At 46.3% G+C, this 23,647-nt stretch overlaps 1 protein-coding gene across 2 annotated transcripts in view; it reads right to left on the reverse strand.

Annotated features, from left to right (window-relative positions):
• The window catches only part of LOC146797980 (avidin-like), a 122,991-nt gene that overhangs the window by 15,631 nt on the left and 83,713 nt on the right, over positions 1–23,647 (reverse strand). For both annotated transcript variants that reach the window (XM_085625205.1, XM_085625204.1), the window contains one exon: positions 3,309–3,522. In XM_085625205.1, coding sequence (XP_085481331.1) covers positions 3,309–3,522 — 214 coding nt within the window. The remainder of the gene's footprint in view (positions 1–3,308; positions 3,523–23,647) is intronic.

The following is a 23,647-nucleotide window of genomic DNA, read 5'->3' on the forward strand; positions in this document are numbered from 1 at the left end:
TGTTTGACACATTGATAGATGGAAAAATGGGAAGGTGAATGAAATTAAAAAGCGGGGTCTTGCCTTTGATACCATTGAATGGCCGTATCTCTGGGCAGTGCTGGAAAAGTTTGGGTTTGGCCCGAACTTCATTCGATGGCTACAGCTCTTATATGCTAACCCGCTAGCCCAAGTAGTGGTCAACAACAAAAAATCCGCCACCTTTGAGCTGGGCCGGGGGACCCGGCAAGGGTGCCCATTGTCCCCCCTCCTATTTGTCCTATCCTTGAAACCACTGGCGGCATGGATACGCAGAGATCCAATGATCCGGGCATGCGCTGGTCCCCGAATTGGGAAGACTGTATCTCGCTCTATGCGGATGATATCCTGCTTTACTTGACTTCTCCGAGATGGTCCTTGATTGTGGTTTTAGATATTCTTGCCATCTTTGGCAGGTTCTCTGGGTACTCTATCAATTGGGGCAAATCTTTGTGGTTTGTTTTGGCTGGAGAGCCGCCCGTCTTACCGAGGGGATTCCCAATACAGCTATGTTCTGATGGCTTTAAATATCTGGGGATTTTTCTCTCCCTAAACTCATCGCTCTGTTATTCCCAAAATCTACTCCCCCGGCCAGGCTGCGTAAGGATATAAGCAACTGGAAATCGCTTCCGCTCTCCCTACTGGGAAAAGCGTCCCTTTTTAAGATGATGTCTTTGCCTCGGTTTATATATGTCCTGCAGAATTCCTTAGACCTGGTCCCAACGTCCTACTTCAGGGAGGTCGGGAGCCTCCAACGGGACTTGCTCTGGAGTGGAAAGCCATGTATTGCCCTTAAAAAGCTTACTTTAAATTGGTATGATGGGGGCATTAGCTTCCCCGACATTAAGAGGTATTATTGGGTGGCCCATCTGGCGGCCATAAACCATGGCACCTACACTTTCCCCGGGAACCCAGATTATACCATGGATAGGTGGCTCCTACCGGGTGGGAACTATAATAGAGCCCTCTATTCCAGGCCGTGCCGCTTTGCTCTCATGGGTCCCACCAAACATGCAGTCCAAGTCTGGCACACAGCCACCAAATGCCTCGGATGGAGTCGCAGGCTTACTCTCGCGACACCGCTGTGGGACTCGAAACAACTGGGTAGCTTGTGGAAAAGCAAAGGGTTCGACAAGTGGGACCTTATAGGAATCTCGCGAATAAGTGACCTATGGGATAAAAATGATGTTAAATCATTCGCCACCTCATATCAGCAGTTCAACTTAGCAAATTCTGAATTTTTCTGATACACACAGGTCAGGCATGTGTTGCGTTCCCATCTACAGCGTGGTAGCACCGCTCCCGAATCCTCTCCACTAGAGGACAGAGTTTTAGATGGTCTCGTCCCAGATAACACCATATCCTTAATATATAGAAACTAATAAACAACACGCCAGACCCCCTTCAGTCATTTCGGGAGAAGTGGTCCAGTGATGGAATTGAGATGGATGATGAGGACTGGCAGGAGGCCGTGTCCTCGCCTAGAGTCGTGGCAATAACTGCACGCCTCCAGCTTGTTCAGCTCAAAATCCTCCATAGGGTATATGTGACTGGTCCCCAACTGGTGCGAATGGGGAAAATGGACGAGGGGAACTGTAGACGTGGGTGTGGCCAAACAGGTACCTTTATGCACATAATTTGGGACTGTGATAGTATTCAATCTTATTGGCGTAGCGTGCATGATGTTATTAACGCTGTCCTGTCCACACAACTCATCTTGAACGCTCGTAGATGTTTATTGAATATCTGGGAACCAAATGATTTGAATGACTGCCTGCTACAATGGGCCACTCTGGGGCTTATGCTTGCCAAAAGAAATATTGCTCAGAGGTGGTGGGCGTCTCAGTCTCCGGAGGTGGGCGACTGGGAGAAAGACCTAGACTGGTCAATTTTTAGAGAAAAAACTGTATATGTAGCTCGTGGCTGCCCAAAGAAGTGGGTGCGTGTGTGGCGCATGTGGAATTCATATTGTGGAGATATATGTCAGCCACCTTTCTCCCCCATTGAAGAGGACCCCCCCTCGCCCTAGACATTCCGAATGACTTTTTCGCACTAATTGATGTACCCTATCGCCAACTTGTGATTCTCTTATTACTCCTCTGTAATGTGATTGATATGCTAGTGCTGATTAATAAAATGTTTTAATAAAAAAAAAAAAAGCAAAAAAAAAAGCGGGGTCTTGACTATTTTTAACATATAATTGTTGAACTTTTTTCTTTCCTCTCCATTCTGCTTTAGTGAGGACGTTCAGCTGTAAAAACCTACTACAAATCATTTGGCAACGGCGGAGAAAGGATAAAGGACAATGTGAAAATTACATGGAAAAAATCTCACCTCAACGGTGTGAAATCTGACAACATTTCACACCAATTATTGGCCTTTATCTTATTGGCGGGCAGCACGGTTCGGGCGGAGTAAGGGGGTCTAAAAAAAGAAAATTAGACTTACCTCTGTCGCTGCGTCTCTTTTCCATCGTCCCTCCGCTCTAGCCGGAGCAGGAAGCACCCAGGCTCCCCTAAGGCAATCACAACGCTTCAGCGTTGGGATTGGTCGCTCAGCCAGAGACTGGGAGCCTGGGCATGTTCTCCACCCAGGTTGTAATGCAGCCACAGTGGAGAACATGCAAAGTGCGCATGACTGTTTGGACGGCGCGAGACGGCCGGCCAAACATTCACGCGCACTTTCAGAGTGCCACCAATCCTCCCCCTGCTCTGTGAGCAGAGCAGCCCCGCCTGTCCCCAAAGCTGCTGCAGCAGGAATAAGTAAAATGATAATAACATTGAGTTATTATCACTTTATTTTTCATACATAGACAAAACTTCAGCAGCGTACTGTTAATGCTGCACCTCAATCCAAATACATCAAAATAGGTGTCCCTTGCACAATTCTTCCGGCACTTGCCGCTGTTAGGTACCACTGAGAACCAGATCAAAAACTTTTTCAACAATAGGAAGGTGCACCAGGAAGGAAGTTCATGTTTAATCTGATTGTTCCATCATCTTCTTTATTAGCAATATGTAATATATAGGTTAAAATCCAGCTGGCTTGTTAAAATAAATTATTTTATTTTTTCTTTATTTACACTGCTGCAAAGCAGTGGGACGACGCTCCTCCACCTTAGCAGGGGAGCCACCACTGCTTTATCTCTCTTCTTCCTGATCTCTGTCAGAAATGGTGGTAAGTGGCCAAGGCGCAGCCTTTACAGTAATGTAAACCTTGAAGTTAAAATTAAAATTACTGTCAGATAACGGACTTGTAAGTCGCTAGCTTTACTCTTAATGCATCCTTACCTGTTGAAGCCCATTTCACAGTGAAGCCGAACGTTGGTCCATCTGAATTTTGGTTGTTTTTCTGCTGATAGCCAACCAGAGGAGAGGTGTTGACAGGGTCGTCAGAAACAGACACAGTTGTCTTATATGAACCTGTGAGTAAACCATCTTTATCCACTTTCGAGAATGTCATGTGGGATCCAAGGTCATTTTCCCAGTCTCCAGTCAGGTTACACTGAAAGAAGAGCAGATATTTGGGACCATTCACAAGACAAGTTTGTGCACTACAATAAACTCTAAATCAACATTAAACGAGAAGGCATGTGACAGGGTGTGGAGTGCACCCATGGACAAACAGCAAAGTCAGCAGGCCTGAAGCAAAGAACAAAAAAAAGAAAAAGATCACAGACATAAAAAAATAACAGAAGAAAAGGCAGTTAGCAGAAGACCAGCAAGTGTAGAAGGAAGCTGCTCCTCCCTCCCAAACCGGGGAGAAGACAACTTGTAAAAGGTACACGTCACTGGAACGCTGCGCTCGCCGCTGCGGTAAATGCAGCACTGGTCGCAGTCACTACCTACTTCGCAGGTGCCGTCACGGTGCCAAAAATACGGTGATGCGGACCACCACATTAAAATGTGTTAGTCTAATACCTAATGTGTGGTACTTGGCAAGGCTGAAAGGAGGAACTGGAAGCCTGTGCTTGCTTCAGTCTATCCCTAGAGTGTCTGCAAGGAAGGTGGGTCCCAATTGGGGACAGCCACACATTGAAGGACTCGGAAGCCCAAGTAGCAGTGGGGTGAATTTGAACTAACTTGCTCCATGAACGACCCACAATTTTGATGTTGCCTCAATAAGTTTTGGGCCCTTGCCTGTCTCGGGTACTTGGGCCTCCCACACAAGTGAGGCACCATTTTTATTGGGAGACCTGAGGGAATACTGGGTGGTAGGAGATTTGTGTCAGCCCGGTGATGCCACAACTTGCCGACACAAAAATGTGTGAAAAAAGTGATTTTTTCAGCTAAATGTGAGGTTTGCAGGGGATTCTGGGTAAAAAAACGTTGGGGGATTCTCGCAGGCCATACCTCCCTGGAATCCCCAGGGTGTCTAGTTTTCAGAAATGTGTGGGTTTGGTAGTTTTGTCTAGATGGCCACCGAGCCCGGGGCCAAAAACCCATGGGACCCCCCCTTGAAACCCAAGTTGGTTTGTGATAGGTAAATTTGATTTAGCCTCACTAGGTTTTGGGCCCTTGCCTATCGCGGGTACTCGACCCAACACACAAGTGAGGTACCATTTTTCTCTGAAGACTTTGGGGAATGCGGGCTAGGTGGAACTTTGTGGATCCAGACAGGTTCCAGAACTTTCCAACACAGAAATGTGAGGAAAATGTGTTTTTTTGGATACATTTTGAGGTTTGCAAGGGATTTTGGGTACCAGAACCTGGTGAGAGCCAGACAAGTCAACCCATCCTGGATTCCCCTTGATGTCTAGTTTTCAAAAATGTACAGGTTTGCTAGGTTACCCTATGCGCCAGCTGCGCTAGTGCCCAAAATCGACAGGTAGGCACACTGCTAAAAAAAAAAGTTGGTGCCTAGTGGGCTTTCTGCTGACCTTGGGGGGATTCGGGGGGGGGGCAAAAAGACTGTGGCTATTTTTTCTGGGGGTGGGGGCATCTGCCCCCACCCCCACGCATTAAAAAAAGACAGCATATTCGCTGGTGCCTTGTGTGCTTTCTACCCCATCTGCCCCCCGGGGGGGTAGAAAGACTGGAATTTCTCTGGGGGGGTATTGTCATGCCCAATTTGGGTAGCCCCCACACCTACACGAATAAAAAAAAAATCCCTGGTTTCTAGTGAGCTTTCTGCCCTTGGGGGCAGATTGGGGGCTACCACCCCCATATCCCCCACAGGTGGGTAGAGAGACAGGAAGTTTTGCAGGCGGGGTGTGGGGGAATTGGCGTGCCTGTTTTGGGCAGCCCCCACCCTTGGTTCAAATTGGCAAAAAAATCCCTGGCATCTAGTGGGCTTTTTGCCCCCCGGGGGCAGATTGGGGGCTACTGCCCTTATCTGCCCCTCAGGAGGGCAGAAAGGCTGTAATTGTGGTGGGGGTTGGGGCATTGGCATGCCCGTTTTGGGCAGCCCCACCCAAATTCAAATTGCCCCCAAAAAGATCCCTGGCGGCTAGTGGGCTTTTTGCCCCCCCCGAGTGGGGCAGATTGGGGGCTACTGCCCCATCTGCCCCCCAGGGGGGCAGAAAGGCTGTAATTGTGGCAGGGCATTGGCATGCCCGTTTTGGGCAGCCCCCACCCTAATTAAATTACCCCAAAACAAGTCATTGGTGTCTAGTGGACTTTCTGCCCCCCCAGGGTGGCAGATTGGGGGCTACTGCCCCCATCTTCCCCCCAGGGGGGGCAAAAAGGCTGTAATTGTGGCAGTGGGGTGGGGGCATTGGCATGCCCGTTTTGGGCAGCCCCCACCCTAATTAAACTTTCCCAGTAAAAATTCCTAGCGTCTAGTGGGCTTTCTGCCCCCCTGGGGGGCAGATTGGGGGCTCCTGCCCCCATCTGCCCCCCAGGGGGGCAGAAAGCCTGTAATTGTGGCGGGGGCATCGGCATGCCCATTTTGGGCAGCCCCCACCCTAATTAAATTACCCCAAAACAAGTCCTTGGCGTCTAGTGGACTTTCTGCCCCCCCAGGGGGGCAGATTGGGGGCTACTGTCCCCCATCTTCCCCCCAGGGGGGGCAGAAAGGCTATCATTGTGGCGGGGGTGGGGGCATTGGAATGCCCGATTTGGGAAGCCCCACCCTATAAACAAGTGCCTAAAAATAAATCCCTGGCATTTAGTGGGCATTCTGCCCCCCCTCCCGGGGGGTAGACTGGGGGCTACTGCCCCTATCTGCCCCCCCCAGGGGGAGGCAGAAAGACTGAATTTGGCCAAATATGCTGGGGGGAGCAAAGGCCCTTGGCTCCCCCCCTCCCTGGTGTCTAGTGGGTGGATCCATGCTTGGGAATCACCCTCCTGGGGTGATCCCCAAGCAGGGATCCACTAGGGATACTTCTCCCGTCTTTTTACGTGCTCAGGGGGCTGAGATAGCCCCCTGAGCACGTAGAATGTGAAACTGAAATAAGCCTAAAGGCTCATTTCAGTTTCGGTTTCTGTGAAGTGGCGTCAGCGCAACGTGCATGCTGGGGGGCAGTTCGGGAGCTTGGGAAGCTCTACCTCAGTTCCCAAGGCTTTGAGGGAGTTAAAGAAATCGAAGGATTTCTTCAGCAATGGCGTTGGACGCACAGAAGCCATCCGACGCATATGAGAACTTATGCGTCGGACGGCTCACGCGCGTCCGACGCATGGAAGGGGTTAAGGTTCAGTCTTGACGATGGCCAGGCAGGGACACAAGGATGAGAATCCTTCCCAAACAGGCTTGGTGAAGGCTGCTTTGGAACCCACGTCATCTGTTTGTGAAAACCACATAAAAGTGAGAGTTGCTGGCCCCCTTGTTGTTCCAGTAACAAGTGTTCTTTGACCTAGGGGAAGGTACTCCAGAGAGTAATAAATACTTGTGAGTTGGTCAGTGGCCTATAAAGGTGCTAGCACATATACAGTTTCCAGGAAATCAATTGTAACATGTAAACAGTAAAGTGTGCTCAATGGAACAGATAACACTATGTCACCCCAATAGTGTGAAGTATATGAGAGACAATGCCCCTTTGGTTGAGGAGGTAACCAGTGTGGTCCTGACTTAACCTTTCTCTAACTGACAAAAGCTAGGACATAGTCTATTACTCAAACTTGTTCCTCTTTTGTAAATAAATCTTGGTTAGGTAGAAATGCATTTATTCAAATTCGAATCCATCTGTATAATGTGCCAATGTTTAAGTACAATGTTATAACAAGCATTTGCAATGCAATAGGTCTCGCATTATTAAAGTTTGAGCTATTGGCATTGCTAATAATAATGCAACACCAATAGCTCAGTAATGCGAGACCTATTGCATTGCAAGTGTGGAGGGTATGAAAGGAGGGTAGGAGTACACTCTGTGTCTGGGGTATGCTAGGTGGGTTGGGATACACTGCGTGTGTGGGGGTATGAGAGTAGGTTTGGGGTGCACTCTGTGTGAGGGGTATGCAAGGAGGGTTGGGGTACACTGCGTGTGTGGGAGTGTGCAAGGATGTTTTGGTATAAAGTGCGTGTGTAGGGGTATGATGAGAGATGGGTTCTGTGCATAAGGGGATATGCGAGAAGGTTTGGGGTACGCTGGGTGTGGGTGTGTATGCGAGGATGTTTGGGGTACACTGTACTTGTGTTAGGGTAGTGGTGGAAACGAGAACAGTTGAGGTAAATCTGTGGGCTGAAGGTAAGGGTAGTGAGACCACATGCAGGTGGGTTGAGGTTCTGTATGCTGAAGTGAAGCGATGGTGGGAGCAGAGGGTGGGTGAAGAGCGGGTGCAATCACCCATGAATCCACGTCACGCAAGGAGGCCCCGGTCTTCCTGAACCATGGTCATTCTCCAAGTGGGACTAGAAGACAAGTTGTAAGACTACCCTGCATTTGTTTACTCGTGGTGCTGTGTCTCCCAAGACTTTAAAAGCTCTGAGATGCAGTTCGCACAGGATGTCTGTTTCAAAAATCCTGCCATTCTGTTGCTTTACTCTGCGCACCGGCATCTGTTTTATTTAAGTTTGCAAGGTGCAGTTTCTTTACACTGTGCTCCGAGTGTCTGTTTTCTTTTTTAAATTCATGCCATGACGCTCTGATGTTGAAAGTCCACAACGTCTTTTCTCTGTGTTTGGTGTCCCAGTACACAAAGACCCTGAGTACCAGTTTGGTTACACTGGTTGCTGGGTAGTTTTGTTTTGAAAGACGTGATATGCCGTCTCTCGACGACGTTGTTAATATCCTGGTTCGCAAAGACCCTGACAGGTATTTTGTTAGCTGTTCACTGTGTACTCTGTCTGTTTTGAAGCTCCTGAGATGGGGTGTTTTATAGCAGTGCGCTTGGTGTCTGTATTTACAGTCCACGATATGCCGTTACTCTAGAGTTAATGTATTGTTAAATGTGCCTAATTGCATGAACAGCGCCGCACTGCCTTTCGGCGGGTTTTGTGCGGTGAAATGGCCCTTAAGGAGCATTAAAGCCTTATATAGCGCTACAGTCCAGGATGGGCATTGAGTACAGGCTGAGGGGACGAATTGGTGGTGTGTGTGAGCTCAGCATTCCTCGGTGGTTGCACTGCCGTGTGCGGATTCAGTGCAGTCAGTGCAGACTGGGAAGCAGCACTGTGAAGTACACAGGTTGTGCAGTTGCATAGCCTTTGTGCAGAACGGAATTGTAGCTGCGAAGGGGGAGTTGCGTCGTACCTCAGCACAGACGGGTTGCTGGCACAGTGCTCTTTTCAGGGTGAATATATTCCCTTCGTTCAGTCAAAACAAACGAGGATGCATATAAATTCCTCTTATCTTTAAAACTAGCAACGAGGGACGGGGAAAGGCACGAGCATAACAAAAAAAACCACGCATCCCAGAGAAGTACGGTATGAAAGCCTAGCTTGAGAAAATGCTACGAAGGATAAACAAGACAAGCCCGGCGGGGGAGCGCATTCCAGGCGGGGGAGCGGACCCTTTGAAGAATAATGCCAAACGGAATGCATGGCGGCACGATGCACATGATTGTGCGCGTGCTCGCCATGCAATCCGCTTTTGGGAGCACTTTTGGGAGCCCCTTTACTAGAGTCTCGCATATATCGCAATAGCTAGGCGAGACCTAAAAAAACATGGTTTGTGTATGAAAGGGTGTAATCACAGAGACTCTATCGTCATTTATAGTGACTTTTCTCTTATCCTTCAATGTTTGTTTACGGCCAAACTTCAAGGTTTTTTGTTTGGCTGGAGATATCACATTGGGTGGATAACCCCTATCCACAAATCTCCTCTCAGCTTTGTCAATCTCTGAACGGAAGGCCACGTCTTCACTGCAGATGCGCCGTATTCCCATCATTTCACCAAATGGAATAGAGAGTATTTGGAACCTAGGATGTGATGATTGTCCATATAAAACAGAATTGCAAGCAGTGTTTTTCCTATAGAGGGTGTGTGAGGAAGATGAAGGCTCAGCCCGGCGGAAGTCGGGTAACACGGACAAAGACGAAGAAGGGACACCGGAAACAACCCGCGTTCTAGACGCGCTAGGGACGCGTGACGTCAGGACGTGCGGACCAACAGAGAACAAGAAGGGCGGAGTTTGGTAAGGAAATGGCCGGAGCAGAGTGGAGGTCGAGCCGAGCATAGTGGAGAGTACAGCGGAGCAAGGAGCGGCAGGAGGAGACGCCGAGGCGTGTGAGGAGCAGGACGGAGGAGCCTCTGAAGACCCGACGAGGAGGAGAATACCGAAGACGGGCGGAGGACAAGGGGGAGGAACGCCTGAGGTCCCAGTACCCGAGGAGAAAGAATACAAAGCGGACAAGCCCAGCGGCCTACGGGAGGACGCCCCGGGTCCAGCTGCCACGGCCCTGCTCACGGGTCGTGGCCCCAGGCAAGTGCCTCTCAGAGGATCCTTTTGGTGGGGCTACTGGGGTACCCGAGAAGAGTGAACTCACTGACACATCCCATCGGAGTTCGATTACCACACTTAACCCCTATCACCCCCTGAAACCGGTCCCTCCATGCCTTTCTCTTTCCCTTCCCTTCCCCACGACGTTTTTGGTGACGGTGGCACACCCCTAGGGTTAGAAACAAAGACTGACCCGTGTTTTCTTTTTTTCTTGTTCTTCTTTTCCCTGCTTTGGAGTCCTTGGGAGGAGAAAGTTAATCCAAAGAGAAGCAGGAAAGCCCGGCACCCCGGAGGACAGAGAGGAGGGGTAGCAGAACCCGCCTTCCACAGACCAGACCATATATTGTTCCTTTATGGAGGCTACTTTTGTATAATCCCTCAGTTAGTTGTGCACAGACTGCTTCCTTCATACTGTGACGAAGATGAAAATAAACAGTATATACTGAAAGCCCATCCACTGACTGGTTTCCATCCATCCCCTTTAGTTCGGCCCTCGAGCCTCCTTACAAAAGTGGTGTCAGAAGTGGGATGTCCTGTCCCGATCCCTGTGTGTAGCAGCCATGACAGAGCCCGTGCCTCTGGAAGATATGCTCACCCAACTGGCCGAAGGACAAAGACATTTACAGTTAGTGTTTGAGCAACAGTTACAGGCAGCTAGACTGGAGAGGGAAGCCTTACAGGGAGCCCTAAAGGACCAGGCAACTGTAGTCGCCACTAATCAACAGGTGCAGGACACAGCCATTCTAAGACTTACCGACGCGATAGTACACACCCGAGTACATCCCAATGTCCCAGGAACGGTCTTACAAAAGTACAAGGAAGGGGAAGACCCGGAATATTTCTTTACAAATTTCGAGCCAGTAGCGTCTACAGCAGCCTGGCCACAAGAGAGGTGGGGCCAATACATCGCCCAGCTCCTCTCTGGAGATTTACAGGCAGCATACCAAGCCGCCAATCCAGCTGGGACCACAGCCTATGTAGACGTGAAGAAGGCGATCTTAGAGAGACTGGGGTTCGATCAAGAGCATTATCGTACTAAATTCAGAAAAGAAAAATGGACTACTGGGGATAATTCTCGGGCTTTGTATTATCGGATAAGGGACTTAGGCAATAGATGGCTGACACCCCACATATCCACAATAGAAGAGGTAGTTGAAAGGGTTTTTCTGGAACAATTCCTGGACGCCCTGCCCCCCACTACGAGATCATGGGTGAAGCAACACCCGAATCTTACCACCTCTTCTGCGGTGGAAATAGCGTGTGCCTTCCATAGGGCCCCAGACTTTAGATCAGGAACTATACGACCCCAGACTCCGGTTCCACTTTCACGACCCCAGTTGCCTTCCCCCTTTAGACCTTCCCTAAAACCCGACCCCAGACCATTAACCTCACTCCGCTCTATTCCGAAACCACTCCTGGTTCCCTCAGGTGCTAGCGGGCAAGGTCCTCAATGTTTTAGCTGCGCGGAATGGGGCCATATAGCCAGACAATGTCCTCACCGAGCTCCTTCCGCTGAACCCATGGAAGTGGGGTATACTAGGGGCAGGATCCTTGTAACAAGGGAGGGTTCCCAACGCTATAAAACAGAAGTGTATTTAAATGGCAAGAAACGACGAGCGTTGTTAGACACCGGGTGTCACGTCACTGTGGTAGATGGGTCTCTGGTTGAGGAACCCCAGTTGCAAACCACCGAGCAAGTGAAGGTGACATGCGTACTTGGGGATACGAAATCATATCCTATGGCGGAAGTCTTATTAGACGTCGATAACGACCCTCACTTAAAAAGGGTGGGTGTGATTCCCTGTTTGCCAGAAGCCGTTATTATAGGGACCGACCACCCAAAATTTGAGACCTATATGGAGGGTACAAAAAGAAACACCCATACGTGGTTAAATGAAGCCCCTTTTGTTTATACCAAGATAGAGCGGCTAGACACCCGAGACAAGAAGAGTAGACGAGAAAGGCGACGGGATAAAAAAGACTATTCTTGTTCACAGCTATCACGGACTGCCTTTCCCCTTTCCCTTGCAGATACAGATGAAGCAGCACCTTATAGTTTCCGGGCAGCCCAACGGGAGGACAAAACACTCGTACACGCCTGGGAACAGGTCCAGGAACAGCCAACAGACCAGGTAGGACCCTATTTTATCGTAAACAGGGGATTGTTGTATAGAGCCGAAAAAAGAGATTCTCTAGTCAAAACCCAACTGCTTGTCCCACAACCCTTCCGGGGCCATGTGCTCCAGTTGGCCCATAACAAGATGGGGGGTGGACATTATGGGAAGGACAACACCCTTAAATATCTCTTAGAGAAGTTCTACTGGCCGGGTGTCTATGTGGACGTTGCCAAACACTGCGCAGTCTGCGTGCGGTGTCAATATACGAGTTCTGGGTCCATCACCAAAGCCCCCCGTCAACCCCTGCCCATCATTGACATCCCCTTTAAGCGAGTTGGGATGGACTTAGTTGGGCCCTTAACCCCTTCCTCCAGAGGACAACGTTACATACTGGTCATAGATGACTATGCCAGTCGATATCCTGAGGCTTTTCCGTTATCACGCATGACTACCCCGGCGGTGGCACAAGCCATGATAAGAAATCACAACAAAAGAGTGTGAAAACTGAAATAGACAGACAAATAAATCCTAGAATAAAAGAATGCCAAACTGCAAATCAATCTGATATTTCCGTGGAACCCTCACTCACCAACATAGTTGGTGACATGCTTCATCATGGGGTTCCACCAGGGGTACCTTGTGTACCTCCAGTGTGCTTCGACGCTTTGTTAAGGCGGAGCAAAAAAATCAGACTAGAAGAATATAGTGACTCCTGGTGTAAAGTGAAAAAGTTAAAAAGTCAAGATTCATCCGCAAATGTTTTTAATTGTGATGAAGCCTGAACACTTTAAAAACAGTGAAGGATGCTTAATACTGACTATGAATTAGTCAGATACATCCTATTGAAATCGTATTGGTCGACATGTTTCAGTTTCTAATTGTGTATCACAAAGCTTTCTTCAGGACCTAACAAAAATTCACACCTTGGCGGTATAAGCTTACTAAAGCTTACCCTAACCTCAGGTGCAACAAACCGATACACTCACGGTTTCAATACAGGCCTTCCACAACTCCGAAAGGGTAGCTGTAAAAAAATATATACGTATACTGTATCAACATATATATGTAGTCTGGAAATTATTCATACCAAATACAGATTGAGTGCAAGATATGGTTCAAAGAAGCAGTTCTAGCAATGTGGTCAATTAAAATTGTGTAACCAACATTAAATGTGCTGCAACTCCATAGTTAACTCATAATCAAACGAGTGACATTTGTATTATAAATATTTGGTTTAAATCTCAGTTCGAGAAATACTCAATCGGGCCATTAGACCAACGAGTCATCACAAGAACAACATTGCGTACTAAGTGTAATCACATTTAGATTAGGCACTGATAACTAAATCGTATAGTAGACAATGGAAAAAAACGGGCGCTTACGTATATGTAGAGAAAGGTGAGCTCCTTGGGCAAGAAGGTGGGTGGCGGGACTACAGAACAACTATGAAAGAGACAGAAAAGGGAAGTTCACATTTCACCCATTAGTCCATCAGTTGGCCCACCACGCTAATGTTCGTAAAAATAGGAATAGAACCATCGGGCGGTACTTACATCATCCAAGTCCTCTGCCTGGTTCTTAAACCTAAGTATACCACCGAGCCCGGAGTCAGCGAAGTGCAGGGCGTGCAAGTTTAAATAGAGAAAGCCTCCGTAATGACCGGAAGTCTAAGGCAGTGTCCGTAAACCGGATCTCATCATACGTCAGTGGTGGCAACAGAAACGAAGGACTACCTCGCTTATTGTTAACAAAAAACTAGACCGTAGAATTACTTTACGTAATTCAAAACTTTACTCGATAGTATGAGCACAGACGAAATACAACAGACAGGGACAAAGTCGCAGTTAGGGGACTTGAAAAATGTAAAAAATGTGTAAACAGGGTCTATAAACTGAAACACCTATGCTACACAAAATGTGAATGGTTTAGGTGGAAAAGTAATCATGAATCCTGTTAGGAACCAATACGGTACAACGTTATAAACCCAATTGGTAATCAGATGTAAACTCTATTTAGAACCCGCCGGGTGTCTAAACGATCTCATTCGTATCAAGCTGTCATGGAACCACTAGAGTACAGAGAGTGTACAACATACTCTGTTCAAAATGACAGATATAGTGAAATGAACTGACAGGATGCATTAATAACATGGGTTATTTACGCCTTAGGACTGTTCCCCACGGGATATTATCGTTTAAACCCACCAAGTGTGTTGATAAGCGATAAATCCAGAGTTGTTCTTTTTCAAACAAGAACGCTGGTTTCACTTGTTCGATGATAGTCCAATGTAGATCATCCACCGTGTGGTTAAAACGCAGAAAATGTTCGGTCAATTTAGTCATGCTTTTCTTACAATGGATATTACTGCGGTGTTCTCCAATGCGTAATTTAACCTTGCGTGCGGTCATCCCCACATATCTCAAGGCACATGGGCATGTGATCAGATAGACCACGTCAGCTGTGTTACAGTTTGTATGGCTCCGTTGCGTCCAGATTTTATCAGTTTCCAAAGCCAGAGTTTTTGTGGTGGAAGTGAGATGACAAACACTGCATGACCCACAAGGAAAATGACCGAGAACAGGTGGTAGACCCCACGTATTGAGGACTGAGACTTCAATGGGAGTATTTAGATTACGTGGTCTAGTGTGAACCAACGAATCCTTCAAACTTGTAGCTTTCTTGTATGAGAATAGAGGTTTCTCCCATTTGAAATTATTGCTCTCCAAAATCCGCCTATGTGCTCATACTATCGAGTAAAGTTTTGAATTACGTAAAGTAATTCTACGGTCTAGTTTTTTGTTAACAATAAGCGAGGTAGTCCTTCGTTTCTGTTGCCACCACTGACGTATGATGAGATCCGGTTTACGGAGACTGCCTTAGACTTCCGGTCATTACGGAGGCTTTCTCTATTTAAACTTGCACGCCCTGCACTTCGCTGACTCCGGGCTCGGTGGTATACTTAGGTTTAAGAACCAGGCAGAGGACTTGGATGATGTAAGTACCGTCCGATGGTTCTATTGCTATTTTTACGAACATTAGCGTGGTGGGCCAACTGATGGACTAATGGGTGAAATGTGAACTTCCCTTTTCTGTCTCTTTCATAGTTGTTCTGTAGACCCGCCACCCACCTTCTTGCCCAAGGAGCTCACCTTTCTCTACATATACCTAAGCGCCCGTTTTTTTCCATTGTCTACTATACGATTTAGTTATCAGTGCCTAATCTAAATGTGATTACACTTATTACGCAATGTTGTTCTTGTGATGACTCGTTGGTCTAATGGCCCGATTGAGTATTTCTCGAACTGAGATTTAATCCAAATATTTATAATACAAATGTCACTCATTTGATTATGAGTTAACTATGGAGTTGCAGCACATTTAATGTTGGTTACACAATTTTAATTGACCACATTGCTAGAACTGCTTCTTTGAACCATATCTTGCACTCAATCTGTATTTGGTATGAATAATTTCCAGACTACATATATATATTGATACAGTATACGTATATATTTTTTTACAGATACCCTTTCGGAGTTGTGGAAGGCCTGTATTGAAACCGTGAGTGTATCGGTTTGTTGCACCTGAGGTTAGGGTAAGCTTTAGTAAGCTTATACCGCCAAGGTGTGAATTTTTGTTAGGTCCTGAAGAAAGCTTTTTGATACACAATTAGAAGCTGAAACATGTCGACCAATACGATTTCAATAGGATGTATCTGACCAATTCATAGTCAGTATTAAGCATCCTTCACTGTTTTTAAAGTGTTCAGGCTTCATCACAATTAAATACATTTGCGGATGAATCTTGACTTTTTAACTTTTTCACTTTACACCAGGAGTCACTATATTCTTCTAGTCTGATTTTTTTGCTCCGCCTTAACAAAGCGTTGAAGCACATTGGAGGTACACAAGGTACCCCTGGTGGAACCCCATGATGAAGCATGTCACCAACTATGTTGGTGAGTGAGGGTTCCACGGAAACATCAGATTGATTTGCAGTTTGGCATTCTTTTATTCTAGGATTTATTTGTCTGTCTATTTCAGTTTTCACACTCTTTTGTTGTTATTTCTTATGATATAGGGGGATTAAGAGTGTGGCTTTACCCTCTCTCTCTTGTTGTTCTAAGTAGTACAAGCCATGATAACCCTGTTCTCAAGAGTCAGGTTTCCCTCTGAGATCTTGACAGACCAGGGTACCCCGTTTGTGTCTCGAATGATGGGCCAGATTTGTACCATACTGGGGATAGAGAAAATAAGAACATCTGTCTATCACCTACAGACAGACGGCCTTGTGGAACGGTACAACAAAACGATCAAAAACCTACTCCGCAAGGTCGTCTCTGACACTGGGAGGGATTGGGACCAAAAACTTCCCCTGGTTCTCTTCGCTTTACGGACACATGAACAGCGGTCCACCGGGTTTTCCCCGTTTGAGCTACTATTTGGGAGAAGGCCCAGAACCCTACTGGATATGGCGAGTGAACAGTGGGAAGGGGAGGAAGAGGAAGGGAAACCCCTGCTGAAGTATGTTACCGACCTGCAGACTTCCTTAACACACATATGGGGACTAGTGCATGAGAACATGAAGGAAGCCCAGGAGACACAGAAGAGATATTACGACCGCAACAGTCGGCTTAGGGTGTTTCAGCCAGGGGAAAAGGTCCTTTTGTTACTCCCTTCCACAGAAGACAAATTGTTAATGAAATGGCAAGGGCCGTATGTGGTAGAAAAAAGGGTCACGCCTGTCACCTACAGCATATTACTACCCCACAGAGCCGGGGGTAAACAAATATACCACATAAACCTCCTAAAAAAATGGGAGGAATCCCAGACCACCTTAGGACAAAATCCCGCTTTTATGGCCTGTAGCTCCCCACAGTTAGACATTCCCCTCCTGTCCGTCCATGACTCCCTGAACCACATTGTTCCCTTCGGAGAGGTGTTAACCACTGTACAACAAGCCCAGCTAGAAGCGTTGCTGACCACCTTTCCTGGCCTGTTTTCCACAAATCCCGGGTTAACATCCTTGGTACAACACGAGATAACAACCCTGAACCCAAAAATCATAAAACAAAAACTGTATCACATCCCGGAAGCACGTAGGGAGGCAGTGGAGAGGGAAGTAGTGGACATGCTCCAGTCAGGGATAATAGAACCATCCCAGAGCAACTGGTGCTCTCCAATAGTAATCGTGCCAAAGCCAGACGGCAGTCTGCGCTTTTGTATCGATTTTAGACAAGTAAATGCCATCACAAAGTTCGATACATATCCAATGCCCCGGATAGATGAGATGGTAGAACGCCTGGGACAAGCTAGATACATGTCAACCCTAGACCTAACGAAGGGATATTGACAAATCCCGTTAGACCCCACATCCAAAGAAAAAACTGCGTTTTCCACACCTTCCGGCCTCTACCACTTCAAGGTACTCCCGTTTGGGTTACATGGGGCCCCTGCAACGTTTCAGAGGCTAATGGACCATGTACTAAAACCTCACCAGAAATATGCCGCAGCATATCTTGATGATATCGTGGTTTTCAGCCAAACATGGGAGGAACACCTGGTACATCTGCAATCCATGTTTTTGGCATTATGGGCCGCAAGCCTCACCATCAACCCAAAGAAATCTCTCTTAGGGACCAATGAAATACACTATTTGGGATATACCATACAGGAAGGACACATCACACCCCAAGTCGATAAAATAGAAGCCATCAAAGCTATTCCCAGGCCAAAGACAAAAAAAGAGATTCGTTCCTTCTTAGGCATCATATGGTATTATAGGCGGTTTATACCCCATTTTTCATCCATAGCCAGTCCACTCACTGAACTCCTATCCAAAGCACATCCCACACACATACGCACATGGACCTTAGCACAGGAAGCCAGTTTTAAGGCCCTCAAACAAGCTATTTGTACCACCCCAGTGCTACGATGCCCCGATTTCGACCGGACCTTTGTCCTTCAAACAGACGCCTCTGGCCACGGATTGGGGGCTGTATTGTTTCAACCTGACTCCGGGGAAGAACTGCGACCTCTGTTGTACATTAGCAGAAAACTGTTCCCTCGGGAAACAAACTACTCAACGATAGAGAAGGAGTGTTTAGCCATTAAATGGGCTATAGAATCCTTGCAATACTATCTCTTAGGTAGACAGTTCCTCGTCCTTACTGATCATGCTCCCCTGACGTGGCTCGCACAGAATAAAGACACCAATTCCCGCATACTCAGATGGTTTCTCGCCTTACAACCTTTTTCATTTCAGACCCTCCATATGCCTGGAATGAAGCCACTGTGTGCGGACTATTTGTCCCGGCATCCATGCTGTGAATGGCCCCAACGTCCATTCCTAAGGGGGGACAACTGTGAGGAAGATGAAGGCTCAGCCCGGCGGAAGTCGGGTAACACGGACAAAGACGAAGAAGGGACACCGGAAACAACCCGCGTTCTAGTTGTGCTAGGGACGCGTGACGTCAGGACGTGCGGACCAACAGAGAACAAGAAGGGCGGAGTTTGGGAAGTAAATGGCCGGAGCAGAGTGGAGGTCGAGCCGAGCATAGCGGAGAGTACAGCGGAGCAAGGAGCGGCAGGAGGAGACGCCGAGGCGTGTGAGGAGCAGGACGGAGGAGCCTCTGAACAACCGACGAGGAGGAGAACACCGAAGATGGGCGGAGGACAAGGGGGAGGAACGCCTGAGGTCCCAGCACCCGAGGAGAAAGAATACAAAGCGGACAAGCCCGGCGGCCTACGGGAGGACGCCCCGGGTCCAGCTGCCATGGCCCTGCTCACGGGTCGTGGCCCCAGGCAAGTGCCTCTCAGAGGATCCTTTTGGTGGGGCTACTGGGGTACCCGAGAAGAGTGACCTCACTGACACATCCCACCGGAGTTCGATTACCACACTTAACCCCTATCACCCCCTGAAACCAGTCCCTCACTGCCTTTCTCTTTCCCTTCCCTTCCCCACGACGTTTTTGGTTTCGGTGGCACACCCCTAGGGTTAGAAACAAAGACTGACCCGTGTTTTCTTTTATTCTTATTCTTCTTTTCCCTGCTTTGGAGTCCTTGGGAGGAGAAAGTTAATCCAAAGAGAAGCAGGAAAGCCCGGCACCCCGGAGGACAGAGAGGAGGGGTAGCAGAACCCGTCTTCCACAGACCAGACCATATATTGTTCCTTTATGGAGGCTACTTTTGTATAATCCCTCAGTTAGTTGTGCACAGACTGCTTCCTTCATACTGTGACGAAGATGAAAATAAACAGTATATACTGAAAGCCCATCCACTGACTGGTTTCCATCCATCCCCTTTAGTTCGGCCCTCGAGCCTCCGTACAGGGTGGATGCTATGGTATCACTTGCACTGTATAGATTAAGATCCAGAAAGGCATTTTCTATAGGATTTTGTTCATATGTAAAAATAATATTACACTGTTTGTTATTAGAAAATGTGCAAAATTCTGCCAATAGTGTCTGACCACCTATCCAAGTCATCAATACATCATTGATGTATCAACCCCAATGAACCACATGGTTTATTAAATCTTCCGGGCAGTTCCTCCAAATGTAATTCTTCTCCAACCACCCCAAAAAAAGATTAGCAAATGATGGGGAAAATTTGGACCCATGGGAACGCCTTGACACTGGCGAAAGCAACGGCCATTGTGCAGGAACACATTGTTGTCCAAGACTAATCTGATCATTTCAACCAGCATTATGCATTATGAACAAGAACTATCTGTTAGCTGTTCATTTTAAAGAAAATCATGGTTCAGCAGACTTACCTTCATTGAACTTCAATGGTATTACTACTGCATGTGATCACCCTAGGGGAGGAGATCGAGCTAAACTATTGAGACAGTTGGAAACAAAATGTATTACGTAACTTAGGGCAGTGGAATTTGGTCTAAATGTGGACACAAAATTACATGAATTTTTGAGAGACTTATTGTACTAGGTCATATAGCTTATTCTTGTGATTTAACTTACATTATTTTGCAATGAATTTTCCCATAATGTATCGGGACAAAATTCAACACTCTATACAGAATGAGATATATTTAACTTTTAGCAACTGACCTTATATAAAATGTACAAAGTCTTATTTATCTGTTTGATACTAGCTTTTTTGAATTTTGGTGAAGATCACATGGTGGCAATATTTCTGTCCATTTGAACAAATGTAATTCCTAAACTTTATGCTGAGTATTTGTGTGGTAAAAGAATTAAGTTTTTTGTTACCATGCCTCTGTTGTTTCTAAAAAGTCTTTCACTTTTATGGGAATACTATTATTTTTCTTTTCTTGTTCACTTTTTATGTTTTATTTACTTATGTTCTTCCTTTTTCTCCTTTATTACTCTTTACTCACCCTTTTCTCTATCACACTGGTCTCATTCATCTCCTATACTCATGGTGGTTAGACATTGTTTTTGAGATCCTGTTAATAACAGAGATCAGATTTTTATTGTAAATCATCTATAAATACTTTGTGCTCTGTGACATTGGTCATCCATTCCAGGATTTAGACCCTTTTAAATGTTAAAACTATTTTCTTCCTTTTTTCAGTCTCAGATTCATAATTGTCGGAATAAGATGTTACTATGTACTTTCAGATACATAAGTTTTTACTTTAGACCTAGATCAATGTTGTTTTTTGCCACATGTATTGGCATACCATTGATTTTAAACAAAGTTGTGATTGTATATGAATCTATCTACTACCATGACCTTTACTACTATCCATTAATATTATGATTTATTAATAGTAACATACTAATTTTGTGCGATATTATGTTTAAGGGATCGTGCATTATTGGGCTGACGAATTCATCTTTTTAGACCCCATTCCAACATGGCACCCGTTTGCTTGTTTTTTACCTTTCCTTTCTATGTTGGTGGAGATTTTCTGACCATGTGATCTCCCTTTTCTATGTTTATGGCCCCATGTTCAACTTCAGGCTCTGTTTATAACAAGCCACACTGGATGGCTCGTAGAACGCGTACATGCGGATTCGGATCGTGCAGCTGGTGAGTTACTCTAATTGGGAATTCTTGTTCTTTAGACTAGACAGGGTTTTTCACCATGAGACCTATGTTTACAGTATTTTGCTTTGTCTCCTTGTTTTCTTGCACATTTATGATATTGTTTGTTTGGATTGTCCATTAACACGAAGACCTGGGCTTATCAGGGCCCTTGCTGAAATGGACGGTCTATTACTGTTGTTGACTTCCTCCACTGTTGAAAATGTATGATTACTGTCTTGTCTTATATGATGTGTGTTTCCCCAGGGTAGGTTGATTTTACATAACCATGTCCTTGTTTTATTGCCTTACCATTGAAACATTTTAATGGTTTCCTTTGTAGTGTTGCTTCATTAAACAAGGTTTTTCACTATTCTACCTTAACTCTAGTTCAATTGCTTGTTCTTTCCCTACATTTCAGGAGTTGAAATGTGGGATGTGAAACCTGCATGTGTCCCACGGTTCTCCTTAAATTTGCCCTATACATGTGCTGTGCATTAACATATATATATTGACTGGTGTTGTAGTTTTGTGTTTTGGGTTTGCGTTTTAACTTTCTGTAGACCATCTTGTATACGCCTGAAGTGCCTGTAGGTGCTTGTCTATATAATGCTGATTCTATACCCTGAGGACTGACTCCTCAGCTACGGTGATGTTGCCTCACTTTTACCTATGGACCGTACTTCTTTCCTCTCCTCCCTCTTTTTTAGTTATACTCTTTGCATTGTACACCAGTTCGTGGATACTAACTGTGAAATTTTGCATGGGAAGTGATATTTCTGTAGACTGTTCTTACTTGTGGTCCTCGGGGCTCCAACGATCAGGATTCGAATTCCATACTCCCATTGGACTAACTACCTGTATATTGACAACTTATCAGAGGTAATTTGTTTAAGAATACTGTCTTGTAAGCCGCTCCCTTCTTTATTGGGTTAATGGATGTGTGATCACAGAGGCTTTGAGGTCTTTAACACTCTTCGCTCACAGTAACTAGTTCTCTGCATTTGGCCTGTTATTTGCTATTTTGTGTTTTTGATGACTCACTTGAAGATTACTATATGTTCTAGAAATCGTTTTCTTTTAACTATTCTGACTTTACCTTTTTCGTACTAGCATCTTATCATGCAGTATGGTGAAATATAAGTCTAACAAAATCCATGCTCTGTTTAAATCTACAGCCTTGAAAAAGTCGTCGAGTATGACGAAACACGTGTTGGCTGTTCAAATCGAACTGTACAAGAAACGGAATAACTCATTAAAACGAATGGGATCATCGGTCTCTTGTATTAATTTTACAACATTTGGAGTTTATTTTACTAATATGGACCTGTCAAATTAACAGACTATTTACAATTTAATTGGTGGTGCTCTAGACATTTAATATATACTCCACTGAGTACTCAGGGGACTACTGCAACTGTGCAACCAACGGTTTGTGTCCGTCTGACAGTCAACTCTATACAGGTGAAGGAACATCACCTAGAGTCCGATCTGAAGAAGGAATTGCTGAACTTGTCGTGGAACCGTGTAATCCTGCCAGTTTGTTGGTTAGCTCCTCCTGCAGGATGAGGGCTTTCTTCCTTCACAAAGAGACTGTGGTAATTGACCCTGGTGTAGGGGCCCATTCAACAAAGACTCACCATCCAACATGACAGACGAGATCGCAAGTGCCTATCTGACTGTACAGCTTCTTCGAAGGAGCTGTGGCATTGCAAAAGTGTCAGGCTGGTCTCATTGCATTATTGGTGTTGTTTCCAATAACGCACCAGGAGTCATGATCTCCTTTGTTAGGCCATTTTGTTTGGCCATACTGAAGCTGGGATAAGTGACTAATTGTGGCACCATCTGTGTGTGTGCCCAACAAGGACAGTGCAACCGGTCCCAAGAAGCAAAGACTACCAAACCAGAGGTGTTTTACGTTGCCCCACAATGAGTAGAGGATCCTACACTTTACAGAAACGCCCCTGGCTACCCTGCTCAGAAGATTTGAGGCTTTTGCCTCATTGCACTAGTGCCTGTCAGTCAAGGATCCAAAGACCTCAGTGCCAGATTGGTTGATTGGGAGAAGAGGACTGTCAGCTGCCTCCACCTGGGAATGCCCCAGTGTGACTGGCCCCAATAAATTCACTGGAGAATCAAGACAGGGCCTGCCAAAGCCTCTGAGTCCACCCTCATTGACCAACAATCGAGAGCCTGGAAGAAGGCCAATGACACAAGCACATACTACTGCCCCAGCCTTCTGGAGGACTCACTGTTCATCCCGCAGCTGCTCACATCTAACAAGACCTGCAGCGTGCCATGCAGGGAATTTCGCAGATAGCCAGAGAATACACCATTGTGTGATGAACCAATGATGAACCCCAAACCTCTCCAACCAAGGACAAATAAGGGACTCTAATGGGCCCTGTGATCTAGAACTTTGGGGCCTATTTATGAACTTGTCACGCAGAGCAGCACAGCAAGTCACCTTGCTGTGCTGCACTGCATGACAGGGAAAGGGCAGTAATACTTCATGTTTAAGGTAATAAAGCACTTTCCTGACTTTTCCCCTGCGCTGGCACCCTTTTTGAATCCTAGCCCCAATACATGCACCCTTGCACCATGGTGCAAGGGTGCCTGCATTACATGCAGACACCTTCCTGCACAAAAACAATCCAGAGAGGCATATTCCTCTTTCTAT

The sequence above is a fragment of the Triturus cristatus genome, chromosome 9, assembly GCF_964204655.1.
Source record: "Triturus cristatus chromosome 9, aTriCri1.1, whole genome shotgun sequence".
In the NCBI taxonomy this organism is placed as follows: Eukaryota; Metazoa; Chordata; class Amphibia; order Caudata; family Salamandridae; genus Triturus; species Triturus cristatus.